At 41.7% G+C, this 18,736-nt stretch overlaps 2 protein-coding genes across 3 annotated transcripts in view; both read left to right on the plus strand.

The window, feature by feature from the left end:
• The first annotated feature begins 11,264 nt into the window (after nt 1-11,264).
• LOC120019430 (gap junction epsilon-1 protein-like) lies at nt 11,265-12,654 on the plus strand. The gene is made up of 3 exons (XM_038962719.1): nt 11,265-11,303; nt 11,775-11,957; nt 12,259-12,654. Exons 1-3 carry the CDS (start codon nt 11,265-11,267, stop codon nt 12,652-12,654), a joined length of 618 nt encoding a protein of 205 aa, XP_038818647.1.
• A 2,117-nt stretch (nt 12,655-14,771) lies between these two features.
• LOC120019742 (vacuolar protein sorting-associated protein VTA1 homolog) overlaps nt 14,772-18,736 on the plus strand; it is a 46,897-nt gene continuing 42,932 nt past the window's right edge. For both annotated transcript variants that reach the window (XM_038963167.1, XM_038963168.1), the window contains exon 1: nt 14,772-14,968. In XM_038963167.1, coding sequence (XP_038819095.1) covers nt 14,878-14,968 — 91 coding nt within the window. In that variant the 5' untranslated portion in view covers nt 14,772-14,877. The remainder of the gene's footprint in view (nt 14,969-18,736) is intronic.

Consider the following 18,736-nt stretch of genomic DNA (forward strand, 5'->3'; position numbering starts at 1 on the left):
AACCAGTCCTTAATACAACGAATGTATAATCTTAATTCTTAGACAATAGAACCATACCTGCAATAGTATTGTGAAAAGACATGACAGGAACACATCCGTCTCCAATGCGCCATCTGACAAGTTGTTCTATACAGGAGCATGAAGAAAGGTAAAATACATATCCTGTCTCACATCCCCAATACATTGCTAGCTGCTTTCAGTGTTGACAGTACCAAAATACAACAACTCATGTACAAAAACAAGTTACAATGTGAAATTGCCTCTATCCCATTCAGACCTTAGAGGGCCAAAACTACATCTCCCATAATGCAACGCCAGCACCAGTCGGCAGCTCAGCTAACCGTCTGCATCACAGAAAGGCATGCTAGCTAGCAACAGCAGCACTTTTAGCACTCTGTAAACTATATTAATAACAATACAACTCTGAAAGTTACATGTTTCAATAGTCTCACACTCCCTTATAACAATATCTACAGCATTAACCTTGGGATGTTCTATTTATTTGACGTTATGGACTTCTACAAAGGAGTAATCTGCAACACGTTCCTTTCTCTCTGTGTTTTCTCGGACTGAGAACGGGAGCTACGGGTAGTACCAGGGTGTTAGTAGGTGACGCAAGCACCCATTTGAAATAAAATACATTTAATGAAACAAAACCCGAAGGTGGTAACACCATTCAGCTACTGTAGCTGCCTACCTAACATCAACAGGCAGCACCAGTAGCACAACAATTAAAAATAGACACCAAAAGTAAAGTTCCTGGCGATCATAGCGATCTGACTCCCCCTTTCTGTCTGAACTTGGAATATTCCTGTTCACGGGCTTGGGCCACTGACCCTCAACCTGGTTGTTCTGTTCGGCGTTGTGTACTATTCTAATAATTTGAAGTTTGATGGAATAACCTTTTTAACTCTACTACACACACCCCTTCTTAATTTCAGCAAACTGTAAATTGATAGGGCTTGAATCAGGGCAGCTAGATGCTCTCTTTTGTCTGGCTCAGCAATCACTTGACTCATTGACTCTAAAAGTCTTCTGACAGGCTTCACAACTCTTCCAGTTCGAGTTCTCAAGGTGCCTTTACTGGGTCTCAGGACTGTATCAGTGAACTCAGACGTCTGGCTGTTTCTGCGCTCTGCCTCTCTCTGGTTACTCATTCTCTTCTTAGTAGATCTTATGCATCCAGAGCCGCTGACTGATGAACTTCTACTACTGATGCCATCTAGACTGCTCACTGACGTTGCTTTTCTACTTGTGTCATCTTCAGAAGGATCACTTGAATCATCATCAGGCATCCTTGAGGAGCTTCCTGTGCTTGAGTTAGCTGCTTGTCCGGAGATCATGTCCTTCCCTGGGCTTTGAGGATCAGCCTCTCTCATGTTTACTCCATCTTCCAGTCCTGAAGATTTTTGAGCTTCAGCTTCCGTGGGCCCCTCAGGGTTCTGGCCCTCGAGAATCCAGACAGCAGTCCTTAGACCCTCTGGATCCTCATCGAATACCGGTCTTTCGTCACCGCTGTCTGCGTTTATGTCCTCTTCTGAAGCAGTAGAGGCTACTGTGGACATCTCGTCTGTCTGTCCCACCGGCAGGAAGTTCACTGGCAGTATGAACGACCTTACTCTTCTTGGTAGTCGGATCTTTGACTCTGTAGATGTGCACAGACGGGTCTGTCCAAGTGATCACATAGACCGTTGAATCCCACAATTCGGCAAGTTTACCTTTTCCTCTTTCCTTTCGGTTTGCCAAGAGAACTCGGTCTCCAATCTCCAGGGCAGTGCCTTTCACTCTCTTGTTATACTGCCTTGCTTGCTTTTTCTGAGCTTCAGTGGTGTTGGCCTGAGCTTTCCTGACAGCCTCTCGCAGGTCCTTTTGGAACGCGTCTTCGTTTTTCAAGGTACTTCCAAACATGATGTCCACTGGCAGCCGTGGAATTCGTCCGAACATCAGGAAGAATGGTGTGAATCCTGTCGTTTCGTGTGTGGTACAGTTGTACGAGAAGGTGAGTGTCTGTATCATCATGGGCCATCTTTCTTTTGCTCTCGCTGGCAACAATCGGATCATGTTACCGAGCGTGCGGTTGAATCTTTCCGTCTGACCGTTGCCCATAGGATGATATGGAGTGGTATGGGACTTTTTGACTCCAGACTCTTGTAGCAATTCTGAGATTAAGTGACTCTCAATGTTTGCTCCTTTGTCAGAGTGTATCCGCTGGGGAAACCCATAGACACAGAAGAACTGGTTTCATAACTTCTGGGCAACCACCTTTGCTGTCTGGTTCGGGCAAGGAAACGCATGTGCCAGCTTCGTAAAATGGTCTGTGATGACGAGTACATCAACGCTCTCTCCATCCCTTCCTTCTGCTGACCAGAAGTCTATGCACACCAGTTCTAACGCTGTGCTGGTCTGTATAGATTCCAAAGGTGCCCTAGCCTCTGGCTCCATTGTCTTGCCAACCACACAGTGCTTACAGTAGGAGACATACTTCTTCACTTCCTCTTCCATTCCAGTCCAGAAGAACCTTTGACGTACCAAATGGAGTGTTCTAGTCTGGCCTTGGTGGCCGGCTTCGTCATGGGTTCCCCTCAGAACGATGGCTTTAAGGGAGTCTGACACCACCAGCTGGTACCTCTTCTTGACAACTCTGTCCTTAGATCTTCGGTAGAGGATCTCGTCCTTGATTTCGAGTTTATCCCAATGCTTCAGCATTCTCAACACTTGGGCAGTCTCATGAGCCCTCTCTCTCCGCGAAGGTCTCCTCCTCCTCTCAACAAAGTACGCCACTCGGGCCAGCACCTGATCCGCCTTCTGTTTTCTTCGTATCACATCAGAAGAAAGGACTGGAAGAGTAGCCGCTCCCCCTTCATGCTGAAGGATGCTGGCAGAATACTGGGCTAATTGGAAGTTGCGCACTGGCACACTCGCACCCCACTCCAGACAGGATTCCAAAACTGCTTTCACTCCTTCAGAAGAGACTTGAGCCAGGATCTCACCACCTTGGATATTGACTGACAGTTTGAATGCGTCCTGGATGGACTCTGAAGTCACATCCTCTGGGAACTCACTCGCCTTCCTAGCTCCAACGAACGGCTGTCGACTAAGCAGGTCTGCTGGGACATTCTGAGGCCTGGGGATGTACTTCAAGTCAAAGTCAAAGGGGGCCAGTTTAGAGACCCACCGTTGCTCACAGGCGTCTAGCTTTGGTTTCGTCATTATATATGTCAGGGGGTTGTTATCTCTTAGGACTGTGAATCTATTCCCCTTCAGCCAATGGGTGAACTTGTCACACACAGCCCACATAAGAGCGAAGAACTCTAATCTGTGTGCTGGGAAACGGGACTGGGACCTCGACAGAGTCTTGCTTGCAAAGGCTACTGGTCTGGGCCTACTCTCACCCTCAAATGCCTGGCTAAGTACTGCACCTAAGCCATCCATTGATGCATCTGTTGATAGGAGAAACGGTCTGCTAAAGTCTGGGTGAGCCAGCACAGCTGTTTGGGGGACTGCAACCTTTAGCTTCTCCAGCGCCTCCTCACATTCAGTCCAGTCTTCAGGTTTCAGATGTTTTAGGGCCCCGCCGTGAGGTTTTTCTCCTTTCCGCTTACTTTTCTGTCCTGCAGTCAGACGAAACAGTGGTTTGGCTAAACCTGAGAAACTCACAATGAAGTGGGAATAATAGTTTGCCATACCAAGAAATGATCTGATTTTGGTGGGTGAATGCGTTTTCCCATAATTTTCCATCAGGTCAGCTGCTGTGATGTCATTGATTGCAGACATGATTGCCGTGACGATATGGCTAAAAACTTGACAGATTTTCTGAGTAAATTAATTTTTTTCACTAGCTTCAGGTTGTGTTCCTTAAGGCGGGAGAACACCATTTCAAGACGGTCCAGGGCTTCCTGCTCACTCTTCCCGAAAACCAGGAGATCATCCAAGTAGCACTGGAGGGACAAGTACTTCTGGTCGCCGAAGAGGTCATCATTCTGGTGAATGTTGCTGGGCTGTTACATAACCCCTGAGCCATTCTGTTATACTCAAATAAACCTGTGGGTGTTGTGCACGCTGTGTACTTGCGGTCATCTTCATGTATGGTGATGTTGTAGAACCCCAAAGTCAAATCCATAGTACTGAAGAAGCAGTTCCCTCCCATAGCAGCGAGAGCATCGGCTTGATGGGGCAATGGGTATGCATCTTTCTCTGTCCTCTGGTTCAACCATCTGAAATCAGTGCAAATTCTCAACTCTCCTGACGGCTTCCAAACCAGGACAAGGGGGAGGCCCACTCACTACTGGACTTTCGGATGATGCCCCGCTCCTCCATTCCCTCCGTCTGCCTCAGTTTCTGGTAGTTGGATGGAGAGACCCTCCTGTATGGCAGCCTGAAAGGCTTTTCATCTTTGAGTCGGATACGGTGGATGATGTTCTTCGCTTCTCCACAGTTAAGTCGTTCCCTGGAGAAGATGCCTTCATACTGAGCAATAAGGCCCACTAGTTTTCCTTTCCACATGTCAGACACTTCACAGGACCCTGTCAACTTCTGTTAAGCCCAACTCTTCCAACTTTTGTAGATACTCCTTTGCCCTTTTCCCACTAACTGAACATTCTTCCCCAGCTTAGGTGACATTCTAAAGAGCAGACTGGACCTTACTGGGTTGGCATAGAGCTCAAGATCTTCTAGGGCTAGGCATGGGTGCACATCAGCCAACTTGGTGTTACGGCGGAGAACAATAGGGTGGTCCAACATGTTGATCACTTTCATGGGGACCCACTTGTCACCTCTCAAAGGACATACAGTGCGTCCTACTAGGACATTTCTTGGTGCAGATCGTGCTGTAGTGGCCTCTTTGACTACAGTACTACCAACTGATAGCGGCACCTTTTCTTTCAGTTTTCTCCAGACCAAATGTTCATGTTGAGGCATGAGAGTCACACTCTGCTTGAGCATTACAGTTCCCACTTTTTCTGGTATTTTGTCACCGTGCCAGCGGTTCACGTTGGCTAGCATGCTGAGTAAAAGTCCATGTGGATGTCCTTTGGCAGGTTTGGAGAGGCTGTCCCAATACCATTTTGTTTTCTTAACCTGTTGCATTATGTGTTGTATGGCGTTCTATCCAACTATCATGTCGTCTGTCTGTCCAGGTACAACTAAAACAGAAAGATCAATGTTCAAGTCATATTCATACTCTGTGGGTTGCCCCCACAGCCTACAAGAACTACTTAAGTTGGCTTTCTAGACTCTGGTTTTATCACATTACATCTCAGAAGTGTGTCTTCAGCTGACTCACTTAGATAGTGGGTCTATGACCTGCACGTTATCAGAGCTTGAAGTTCTACAATTTCTTGCACCATTACTGGAACATAGAAAAGACTGTCATTACTCTCTATTTTCGGACAAATCGCCTCTGTTTTCATTGTGTTTCCAGTCCTTATATCTGTGGTTTTCTGTGGGGGTGTAACATGTTCACCCACACTGCCCCCCTCTTGGCGTGAGCATGTTAGTTTAAAGCAGGCCCAGGAGGAGCCTCGGCAGTTGCCTCCAACTTTTCTTGCTGGACATTCAAAGCCTCTGTGGCCTGTCCTGTGACATTTTAAGCATAAACCCTCAAGCGTCGGGGGTCATCACAACTTCTACCTTGGCAGTACTTTGCGCCCTGTGTCTGGCTGACTGTTTGTCTCTGTGATTTGCTGTCAATCATTGCCTGCAAAACTCCAACGGTCCAATTTTCAATAGGCCTACACCTAAGAGGGGCATATAGTGCTGGATTAGGGCAGTGCTTAACAAACATCATGGTCACCTCATGACCTGGATCATCCACTCTTTTTCCCTGTCTTTGCAAGCACTCATTGGCAAGGTCAATTGCTTTGTTCAGTCTAACCCAATAATCCAAGCAGCTCTCTGACTGTCTTCGTAAGGTTTCATAGAAGTATCCTAATGGAATTGTGGATGAGATTGCTTCTCCAAAGTGCTGCCTCAAGATATTGTATATGGCTTTAGGGTCTCTGATGGTTTCCACGGAGCCCAATTCTGACTATGTCTTTAGCCCGCCCCATCAGTCTGTCCTGTATCTCTTGCCCCTGTTCTGATATACTGCATCCCTTCTTTTTCAAGTAAGCTTGCATAAGTTCTTGCCATTCAGTCACTGTGCACCGGTCTGTGCTATCACTCCGGAAGTGGGGTGGTTCTCTGACGTCTGACTTCAGAATTAGGTTGACCTTTGACCAATCAGGTATTTCTACTATTGGTTGGGGAGGGGGAGTGCTTGGACCAGCCCCTGCTAGACGAGCGGCAACTTGATTTCCTATTTCACTGCCCAGTTGTTTGACTAACTCTGCTAGGGCTTGCAATTGGGTTCGGTTTTCATTTTCACCCCCTATGGCCTTCTGGGACTCTTCACTGTTATTGTTGCCTGGTTGGCTACTGCTAACACTTGGCACTCTAGAATTGACTGCTGGGTATCTAAGAGGACTGGCTCTAGCACTATGTTCCACCATACTGGCCAACTGAGCCCCCCGCCCCACCCCAGTGGCAATACCTTGTGGACCTCTCACAGTAACACCAACCGGAGTAACATGTACATTGTTATCACCAACACCTGATACGTCTTCTCTCTCCTGTTCTGTAATCTCATACAACTGAGGAGTATGCAACATATTGTCCAAAGTTCACCTTTCCCTCAAATGTTATAAATGTGTGATGTCGATCCAGTTCTGTGTAGGGGTCCCCCGGCGATCTGCTGCAGCTGATCTGTTGATCCGGGTCACGGCACCAATCTGTAGCGGGTTTTATATGTACCATAGGAGAACCAAGAAATGAAGAGCGACACCAAGGCTGTCTTTTTGGCTTGTTGATCTGCAATAGTATTGTGAAAAGACAGGACAGGAACACATCAGTCTCCAATGCACCATGTAACAAGTTGTTCTTTCTCTCTCAGTGTTTTCTCAAGACTCACACACATCACATTCATACATAAAGCCATAATGTATAGTATAAAAATAATAACCAGTCCTTAATACCACCAATGTATAATCTTAATTCTTAGACAATGGAACCATACCTGCAATAGTATTGTGAAAAGACAGGACAGGAACACATCAGTCTCCAATGCACCATCTGACAAGTTGTTCTATACAGGAGCATGAAGAAAGAAAAATACATATCCTGTCTCACATCCCCAATACATTGCTAGGTGCTTTCAGTGTTGACAGTACCAAAATACAACAACTCGTGTACAAAAACACTGCAACACAAACAAGTTACAATGTGAAATCGCCTCTCTCCCATTCAGGCCTTAGAGGGCCAAAACTACATCTCCCATAATGCAACGCCAGCACCAGCTCAGCTAACCGTCTGCATCACAGAAAGGCATGCTAGCTAGCAACAGCAGCACTTTTAGCACTCTGTAAACTATATTAATAACAACAATACAACTCTGAAAGTTACATGTTTCAATAGTCTCACACTCCCTTATAACAATATCTACAGCATTAACCTTGGGATGTTTTATTTATTTCACGTTATGGACTTCTACAAAGGAGTAATCTGCAACACACTTTTCTCTGTTTTCTCGGACTGAGGAGAACGGGAGCTACGGGTAGTACCAGGGTGTTAGTAGGTGACGCAAGCACCCAGATGAAATAAAATACATTTAATGAAACAAACCCGAAGATGTTAACATCATTCAGCTACTGTAGATGGCGACCTAACATCAACAGGCAGCACCAGTAGCGCAACAATTAAAAATAGACACCAAAAGTAAAGTTCCTGGCGATCATAGCGATCTGACTCCACCTTTCTGTCTGAACTTGGAATATTCCTGTTTGCGGTCTTGGGCCACTGACCCTCAACCTGGTTGTTCTGTTTTGCGTTGTGTACTATTCTAATAATTTGAAGTTTGATGGAATAACTCTCCTACATAAGGATGAAGTAGTATAGACCCCTTTCCAGTACACGACACACTGACATCATGCACAGATGCCGCAAATCTTGGCTGCAGTAAGAAAGCCATCACCATCAATATAGCCTAGAGTTACATTTTTATTACTTGGGGTTCTCATATTCTTACATTTATGTTTGATTATTGCTTGAACAGTCGGTAAGATTATATTTGGTATTAAGCTTTGCAAAATAACTTAATGCAGCAGTTGTTAGCTAGAATGCTAACATTCATTGACAGGCTGTAGCAAAATAGCCATTTTACTGGTTGAGGTTGAAGTGTTTAAAAAATATATAATGCATTTGATTTGCGATGTTGACACAACATTATATTAAGCAGGACGTTCATATGAGCCTTAAAATCCAATCAATCCAAAAGTAGTATGAAATGCACTCATAAGCAACATGTAAATAGAAGCTCTCTTTTGCTGGCATTCTATAAGAACTGTGTTCTGCCACCGACAATGTTTGCAAACACAGAAAGGGGTCTATACATTTACTTATAAAATAGCGTGCAGATGTAACGGATGTGAAATGGCTAGCTAGTTAGCGGGTACGCGCTAGTAGCATTTCAATCAGTTACGTCACTTACTCGGAAACCTAGAAGTAGGGTTGCACCTTGCTCTGTGGAGCGATGGGTAGCGATGCTTCGTGGGCGACCGTTGTTGATGTGTGCAGAGGGTCCCAGGTTCGCGCCCGTGTCGGGGCGAGGGGACGACGTAAAGTTATACTGTTACACAGAACGCATCACAAGCATATGCAAATTGAGTGTGTAGCTTTTGTGATTCTGTGTGTTGTTCTTGACTTCGTTTCACACTGGCTATTTTGGCACTGTGTTTCTGGGGCTTGCCTGAAGTCTGTGCTAACCCTGCTCCAGAGCAGGGCCAGCTAGCCGTGAGCTAAGGTTGGTGCTAGCCCAAGAATGCACAAGTGTGAACAGACGCTTAGCCCAAGGCTAAAATTTCCTTAGCCCTGGGCTAAGGACGTGCAGTGTGAACTCGAGACAGTCAGACAGACCTGCGTAGCGGATCAGACTTTGTTTACATAAGACAACACCTAATGCATTTTTTTAACTTAAGAAATATGGCACCAAACACCTAAACTCCGTGTTCCCAAACTCGGTCCTGGGGACTACAAGGGGTGCCCTTTGGGGGTTTTGCCCTAGCACTTTACAGCTGATTCAAATAATTGACTCATCAATATTTGATTATTTGAATCAGCTGTGTAGTGCTAAGGCCAAAACCAAAACGTGTACCCCTTGGATTCCCGAGGACCGAGTTAGGGAAACGCTGCCTTAGCTATATGTAAAATTGCACCACTAAAAATGTCCAAATTAATTACAGCTTTCTTGAGTTATTAATTCTGACTATTTTGAGGAAGTGATTCTGGTTAGTTGCTATGGTGTCTCATGTGGGACAAATATCCAAAACTGCCACATCGAACCACCACACCCCCAAGACGGAAATTTAGTTTTTCATAATGGGCAACAGAGAAACACATGAGGAATCGGAATGTTCAGTCGTTCTTTAATGTGCTCGACTGTTTTATTTGTTGTGATGCTTTCCCAAATCGTGTGTGCTTGTTTAGTGACATCTACTGGCACATGCATCATATTAAGAAACATTTATATGGAGCATAGGCTACAGTGCAGTGCACTTGGGGCAAATCGATACTTTATAATTTACAATCAGGAAAGCACATTTGCAATTATGTAATATTCACAGTGCTTTGCCATGACTGATTAATACGAATGAAGCCATTTTATGCTAAACGTATTCGTCTCTGTCTATCTATGCAGAGCTCTGCAGTCTGCAGTGCCAATGGAAATGGTTACGGCTGTGAGTTGCATTTGAACGTTTATTTAATAAATTGGCAACGACTGAAACCCCTTCAACTGTAGGCCTATCACAGAAACACCTGCTTTAAATGCCAATGCCTTGGAGAATGTCCATATCAATGTGGTCTACTGTTGTTTTCTATCAGTTTGTGCGTAAACGGATTCCAATTCAGACCACTCATAGTTAATGCAGGTGTAGGCTATTCTATTTATTGAGTTATAGACCTATGCCTTGTCCTTATGTTTGTGTGTGTTACCTATCGAAGTTACCGCCTAGTGATATATATCACATATGATATACGTCCGTGGTAGAGCAGTCATTTATGTCCCTCAGGTAGGATTTTGCTTTTTACGCTGACTGATGAGGACAGGAACAGCTGAGTGATTGCGTCGTGTGGACCACGTGCTCTCTCTGGATGTTTGCAGGACGGTGTTATCTTTATTTAAGTAATAGTACCTCTGTCCATTATGCTCTCTCTCTATTGACAGTTCCAAATGCCTGATCTCATTGATGCTTTGCTTATTGGTTTGTTGTTTGTGCTCTGACAGTACGCGTTCAGTAAAAGAAACGCATCCATCATGGTACTCTTCCAGCAGGTCTCTCCCTGGGAGTGCAAGAGTGGCATGAGTGTAGGACCCAAGCTCTGATTGAGAGGGGGAATGAACAGCACTCCGCCTGGATTACGGTTGGTGTGTGGACTTCATTTTATTACCTGCTTTGTTTATTTTGTCGTGTTTTCCTGCTGTGTGTTTGCTCTAGCTTGTTGAAGCTGGGACAACTTGGTGAATTATCTTTCAGATGTAGGCTACTTACAGTGCAGGGTGTGTATCGCGATGTTCCAACAGGGAGAAGTTCCTTTTGACTGCGTAGTTATATAAATTACTTGTTCGTGTGCCTCATGTCAGTTCAAATATGTCAGTGAAATTATTCCGAGTTAATTTACTCAAAGATTATAAAAGTTTCGCTGAAGTATGTATTTTATAAATGCTCCTTTGTCAGAAGCTGTTTAGTAGCTCCTAAATCACTTCTCTACAATTATCATTTCAAATGTCATCCGTGAAATTAAAAACTAATGGAGGTGGAAATTGACATGCAAATTCTTTAGATGGAGTTATAAAACTAACTTTCAAACACAATTTATCTCATATTGTTCAGTTGGAAGCTCAAAATAACACTCAAGTGCCACTATTGTATTTTACTATTTTGTTTTCTCTCCTATTGTGTTTTACAAATATTTTTTTTCGCTGACTTTGTTCAATGGGGATTATGGGCCGAACACATGCCCCGTGCCTTTGTTTTTCCTTTCTGTTGTCTTTTTTCTACTGAGTGGGTAAATCGATGAAGGCACCACGGATAAAAGACAAATATGCATTGACAATGGCTTTCGGCAAAAGGTCATTAGGAGCTTCAGACTTATAGTTGGCTTTGCCTGATGCCAGCAGATTGACAATGACCCCCAGGTTACAATAATTGAACTGGGAGAATAGCAGCCAAGTCATGTCTTTAAACTACATTAAGAACTTTTACGAAGGATGTGTAAGTATTGTGATACCAAGAATATATAGAATATTGGACGATGGTCGTGGTCACTTTGAGCCCAGTGAGTTTTCTGAATTATTCATTCATATCATCTACCTGTACAATAGAGTGGATAGACTGTTGCATTTGTTGATAGATGACTAAGTATTACATATAGCAGAGTAAATATCCTACTTTCAGAATAGGTTTGTGTTTGAAACATGACAGATAACCTATTACCAAAATACTCCATGCATTACTGATTAATAAGCATGTTTGAAATTGTTTAATTTAGATCTGATATTTGGTCCATCTGCAATTTTTTCATGAGGGTGGTGTATTCCAATGTGTCATCTGTTCACAAATGTTTGTGTAATTCATGAAATGATAATCATACTTCTGCTTCCTCAATCAGTTTTCACAATTTTTTATCTTTTACAAACAAATGCTGTTTTAAAGCATTTTTCTGTGTCTGTGTGTTTGTTTTAGCTCAGGCCTCCGACAGTGATAGGCCAGTTCCACACACTGTTCTTTGGCTCTGTTCGGATGTTCTTTCTGGGCGTCCTGGGCTTTGCAGTCTATGGCAATGAAGCTCTCCATTTCAGCTGTGATCCAGACAGGAGGGAGTTAAATCTCTACTGTTACAACCAATTTAGGCCGATAACACCTCAGGTAAGACAGCTTCCTGCATTAACTTATCTGATATTAGAATACAAGCTAGACAGAAACCATTGGTAATATGTCAGGATCCACAAACAGTTGTGAATTTTCACTCTACCATCGTTTTAATATTCTGATGATATTGTATAATGTGATTTAAACCCAACAGTATTCATTCCAGTCATTAAGTTCCAGTTGAAGTCAATGTAAACAACAACGTCATTAACAGAGGGACTCAAAGATGTGCTGTTGTTCAATGTGGACTTGTGAATAGGTTGTTTTTCCACTAGCCAGAATGTTATTCTGCTTGCAGGTATTCTGGGCATTGCAGTTGGTAACTGTTTTAGTCCCTGGAGCTGTATTTCATCTCTATGCTGCCTGTAAAAACATTGACCAGGAGGAAATCCTTCAGAGACCTACATACACTGTCTTCTACATCATCTCTGTCCTACTAAGAATTATTCTGGAAGTCATCGCTTTTTGGTTGCAGAGCCATCTCTTTGGTTTCCAGGTTCACCCACTCTACATGTGTGATGCCAGTGCCCTAGAAAAGACGTTCAATGTCACAAAATGCATGGTGCCAGAACACTTTGAAAAGACCATATTTTTAAGTGCAATGTACACTTTCACTGGGATCACGGTGCTGCTGTGTGTTGCTGAGATATTTGAGATACTCTGTAGGAGATTGGGTTATTTGACCAATCAATGACCTGTGTGTTATTTGCTACAGAGTAATTGGTCATATTTCAAATTTCTGTGTGTCTATCCAGGTCTCGCATGGACACCAAGGCCGAAAACTACATACCTCTGCTTTTTTTTGTTGGGAGTCGACACTCAGACACTTCTTTCCATAATCCCATTGTTTAAGTCAAGTCACACAGATTTAAACCTTATTTTGTCAATAGACTAATGATATTGTTGTGACAAATGCAGCTTTCAATCATTGGCCCACATAAGAAAGAAATGTGTTACCAGTAATTCTAATATTTTCCACATCCATACTTCAGTATTTGTACCCAGTGAAAAGTGTTATAGCATTGTTGTAGTCTTCTTAGGGGCCTATAGACAAACCTACATCCCACAGTAATGTAATCTAATTGTCCAGTACAACATATGGCCAATGTCATGTCATCAATGGTAACATCCTGATACCCTACGACACAAGCTGAAAATGGGTCATTTTAAGGCATTTGGACTATGCCTTCAGATGAAAAAAAGGCAGGCAAAAATTTCACCTAATGAAGCTTAGATTTGATTTCAATATTTGGCCTTTATTATTTTTAGTTCATAATAAATTAGTAATTGTACATTTGTATGAATTGAAGTTCCGGACTATATAAAGGTTCTCAAATTAGTTTTAAATTTGAACGATTTTTTGCACATCCTTTGATTGTGAAATTAAGGTTTTGAAATACTATATATAGGAATGGTATCAATAACAGTTAAAGAAGATGGGTTTCCATGCTACCAGATTTATCATGCAGATTCTGCACATCACTGTAGATTTAAGTGTATTTGCTGATAAGTCTGCTGGTCACAGTGTGAATAGTTAACCCATATATTTGACTATTTTAAGACCCTTTTCATAGCTTGTAGTATTATGCTTTTGATTTAACCCTGTGCTGTTGCTGTACTGAAAATTATTACCTCTTTTGTTTTGTATCTGTAAGTTATTATCAGGCATCCATCCAACTTTTGTTATTATTTTCAGCTAAATGTATCATCTCAGGTACAATATGGCATACTGCTTTCTGGTATTTGTGACAGCTGGATAGTTTTAAAGTTTGCCTCTTTCATTTTGTATAAAAAGCTGAGGTAACTGTTAAAAGAAGCAATGACATTCATTTGGTTGTCAGTAAATCTGAGGAGTATTTTGGGGAAGTGGGATCAATTAGTTATCAAGCTAATTCCGGTATACACAGTCTGAAATTCTGTGGATTGTATTGTTGAAAGAGATGTTGAACTTGAAATAAGCTCAAATCCAGTTACCTTTATTAATCAGAAATCAGGCTTGATAGAAACTATGAATATCTAGCTCACAAAGTAATTAGTCTTGCATTCTGAAATACCCCACAAGGACCCATATCTGTTACGTAGGTTTTTTATTTTTACTAATGTTTGCTTGCAATGTTTACATTTCTTAGCGTAATTTAATTTAATTTAATTACATCTATTGTCTGTTTTGACTGAGTGTTCTTTATAAAATGCATAAAACTTCTCAGCTTTGTTTAATAAAAGGGGCACATTTTATGACCAACTCATATCTTAGGACAATATTGTTGTACAGTATGATGTTTCAAAAAAAAATCTGTCTGTGTTGCTTTTTAGCTCAGGATCAAACATTTTCTTACGTTTCAAAAGTATCAGTTAGATGATTTCTTTGTTGTTGTTAGAGGTGGTGCTATGCTGCAGCTTTTTTGTACTGACATTTTTTTGTATTGACAAAGCAATCCTACAATAACAGGACAGCTGCATGCCCAGTTTCAGTTGTTTTCTATACATACCCAGTGTTTATGATAGCCCCATGCTATCTCTTGGGGGGGGAAAGGTGAATATGCAGTGTAATCACAGCAGATCATTGTGGTGTCGAACAACTCCCCAAACCACAAGCTGCATGCAGTTCCTTGATGACAGTTTACTGCACAGGTATGCCATAATTCTCATTGATTGTTATTACATTCATATTATAATATTGTTGGCTACACAGCTCTTGAGATTACAAGTGGTATGCATTGCAGTACACAGTAATGAATATATCAATATGATGCTGTTTTGCTTTGATAGTCCTCCGGTCCTGGAGATGGCGCTATACGTATTGAACAAGGAGCAGAAGAATTCTTCGATATTAGGAACACTTTTTAGAGCTAACTAACGATCCACATTTCGATTGTTGGTTAATCTGTTATAGTTAGTGTTATTGATATTCTTAGAGATGGCTCTTCCACCACAGCTAAAAGCCATTCAGCACTATCTAAGAACTGCACAGGAACATGAGAAGAGGGATCCTGTCGTGGCTTATTACTGTGAGTTTGTACTAGCCAACTCGGCTAACGTTAGTTGCCAATCATCTGTAAACGTATCGGCATAACTATGCATCGTCAAGTCAAATAGCTAACGTTAGGTAACTAACTATTGCGAACATGTAAATCCGTAATGTTATGAGATGCGTAGAGAGGTAGCTAGCTAACGTTAGCTATGGAATCATAACACCAGGTAGTTAATGGTAGCGGCTAACGAATCATCTTGCGAGCTACAACTTTGACACGTTTTCTTGCTGACAGTCTTACTAGTGGGTAGCTAAGTAAACGCACTTCCTGGACCTTTGCTTGCCTCCGTCGGCTTTTTGCTTCCACAAAAGTAGTCGAGGTGCATAGCATTTATTACTAGTTAATGTTACTTGTTAGCCAACTGGTTTAGAAAGGTCAGCTTTAGACAATGCTCAAAGTAACATTAGTAGCTAACGTTAGCTAGCTAACATGCTTTGCCACCTTTGCGAAAAAGCAGTTTATATGGTAAGATCATGGCTGGTTATTTGGCTTGCCAGACAGCGTAAGGAAGATATGTGCCTAACGTTGGGTACATTTTGTGACAATCCCTTTTCTCTAGAAGAATAAACATAACAAAACGTCCTCAAATTACTTGACTTAGCCCTCTCCTGCAACCTAAAATGCTTTCTGATGGATTGCCGGTAGTTTATTTACACAAATGACGTTATGCCTTCAAAATATTATGACCAACAGCCACCTAAATTTAAAGGGGATACTTCGGGATTTTGTCATTGATGCCCGTTATCTACTTCCCCAGAGTTAGATTAACTTGTGGATACCATTTTTATGTATCGGTGTCCAGTATAAAGGAAGTTGTTTTGTATGCTGATTATTCAATACAATAACAAGTTAATGTTGATAAGAATGTCTTTACTTCAGCATCTTTGGGTAGCATGCGTACAGCTCCATTCAGTGCGTAATGCCTAATTTAGCTCACTCCTCACTACAGTAAAATACACAACAGCAGCGCCATCTATTGGCGTGGCAACATCTCGTAACAGAAGTTAGAGGTAGTTTCGCAAACCAATGCTAACTAGCGTTAACGTACTAGCAGATACCCATAGACTTCCAGCAATTGCACTTACGCCAGTTAGCAATAGAGCTAGCGCTACTTAGCAACTTCTTTCAAACTGCACGCAGAGACATAAAAATGATATCCACGAGTTCATCTGACTGGCTGGGGAAGTTGCGTTAGGCTCTCAGGACAAAATCATGCAAAGTTTAGTAACCAAGATATATCCACTATAATAATGTATTACATTTGTAAAGTGCTTTTCATTACACAATAATAATCTCAAAGTGGATAAAATAAAAACTACAAAAATAATTATATATATATATATATACAGTATATATATATATATGCAACAATTTTAAACGGTCCTTGGCTTGTGTGGTTACATGTGGTCTGCGGTTGTGAGGCCAGTTGGACGCACTGCCAAATTCTCTAAATGTATGTAGGAGATGTAGGAGTCAGTTTATGGTAGAGAAATATACATTAAAATCTCTGGCAACAGCTCTGGTGGACATTCCTACAGTCAGCATGCCAATTGCATGCTATTTTTTTTATTTATTCATTTTTATTTCAGCTCATGAAATATGGGACCAACACTTTACACGTTGCGTTTATATTTTTGTTCGGAATGTGTGTGTCGACAATTCCATGGTAACAGAATGACGCCAAGACTTGAAAATGTGTCACTTTAAAATGATGCCAAACAAAAGCCATTGATTACAAAATTAAACAAACCATACAACTCTGTGCACAAGGACACATTTTGCTCAAGGACTAATTTAAAAAATGTCCAGTAAAAATTTTGCAAAAAAATACATTTACTCAAAGGACAGGGCAGATGTAAAGTTTGGTAACAGAATGATGGTTAAATATCCCAAAATTTGATTTGACCATGTTTTCCAAAAACTGTTAAATATCTACTCCGAATCTAGATTCAAAGATGTCTGCAGAAGGAATGGGGAGTCAGCTATAATGACACCTTAAATTTGACTTCTTTTTGTTATTGAACACTCTATCCGAATGACGGTAACAGAATGACATCATGGGTCCCTGATTTGTACTATACAGAAATGCATAGTTATGAATGTAATTTTCTTCATGGGGATGTGTCCTGAATAGCTACACAAACATTGAAAAATGTAATATCCTCCTTTGCATGTTTGGGTATTGTTACAAAACCAATAACTAGCCTACGGATATTGTTGCACTCGCTTTGTCTAGGACTCCTAGGCCTAGTTACGTGGTCTGTAACCTGAAAGAATGTGTGTGCTTTTATGAGAAATCAACGTTTGAGGACCGTGTTGGATGTACATCTACCCAGGAGACAGCTATCTTACCTCAAGTCCAGGGCCAGCTCCGTCTTGACCTCTGGGTCAGCCAGTCCAAGTGCATTATTATTGTTCAGATGGGGTCCGTTCATATGTACAAAAACCAAACTACAGAAAGACTCGCTCTCACACACACACACCTTAATTGGCAGAACCTGAGTTCAGTAAATTATAGTGTACTGTACTCTACTGCAGGGGTTCCCAAACTTTTTTGGCTCTCGGTCCCAGTACGCGCCTTCCCCCCGACACGCATTCATTTCTAATATCTATTATTGAAAGCCCTAAAACTTTACATTGATGTATACACAGAAATATTTGTTTGCATTCACTTCACACTTTTATTTGGCCATTTACAGTGCCTTCAGAAAGTATTCATGCCCCTTGACTTATTCCACATTTTGTTGTGTTACATCCTGAATTCAAAATAGATTAAATCAAAAATCTCACCTGTCTACACACTACCCCATAATGACAAAGTGAAAACATGTTTTTAGAAGTTTTTGCAAATTGAATGAGAATTAAATTCAGAAATCTCATTTACGTAAGTATTCACACCACTGAGTCGATACTTTGTGGAAGCATCTTTGGCAGCGATTTACAGCTGTGAGTCTTTCTGGGTAAGTCTCTAAGAGCTTTCCTCTCCTGGATTGTGCAACATTTGCCCATTATTCTTAAATAAATTCTTCAAGCTCTGTCAAATTGGTTGTTGATCATTGCTAGACCATTTTAATGTCTTGCTGTACATTGTCATGTAGAACCATTCCCTGTCTTCTTGGTGAGCAACTCTAATGTAGATTTGGCCTCGTGTTTTAGGTCATTGTCCTGCTGAACGGTTAATTCATCTCCCAGTGTGTGGTGGAAAGCAGACTGAACCAGGTTTTCCTCTAGAAATGTTCCTGTGCTTAGCTCCATTCCATTCATTTTTTTATCCTGGAAAAACTCCCAAGTCCTCAACGATTACAAGCATACCCATAACATGATGCAGCCACCACTATGCTTGAAAATATGGAGAGTGGTACTCAGTAATACGTTCTATTGGATTTGCCCCTAACAACACTTTATAATATTCAGGACAAAAAGTTAATTGGTTTGCCACATTTGTTGCAGTATTACTTTAGTGCCTTGTTGCAAACAGGATGCATGTTTAGGAATATTGTTAGTCTGTACAGGCATACTTATTTTCACTCAGTCAATTAGGTTAGTATTGTGGAGTAACTACAATGTTGTTGATCCATCCTCAGTTTTCTCCTATCACAATCATTAAACTCTTAACTCATGGTGAAATCCCTGAGCGGTTTCCTTCCTCTCCAGCCACTGAGTTGGGAAGGATGCCTGTATCTTTGTAGTGACCGGGTATATTGATATTGATACACCATCCAAAGTGTAATGAATAACTTAACC

Source organism: Salvelinus namaycush, chromosome 24 (genome assembly GCF_016432855.1).
Source record: "Salvelinus namaycush isolate Seneca chromosome 24, SaNama_1.0, whole genome shotgun sequence".
In the NCBI taxonomy this organism is placed as follows: domain Eukaryota; kingdom Metazoa; phylum Chordata; class Actinopteri; order Salmoniformes; family Salmonidae; genus Salvelinus; species Salvelinus namaycush.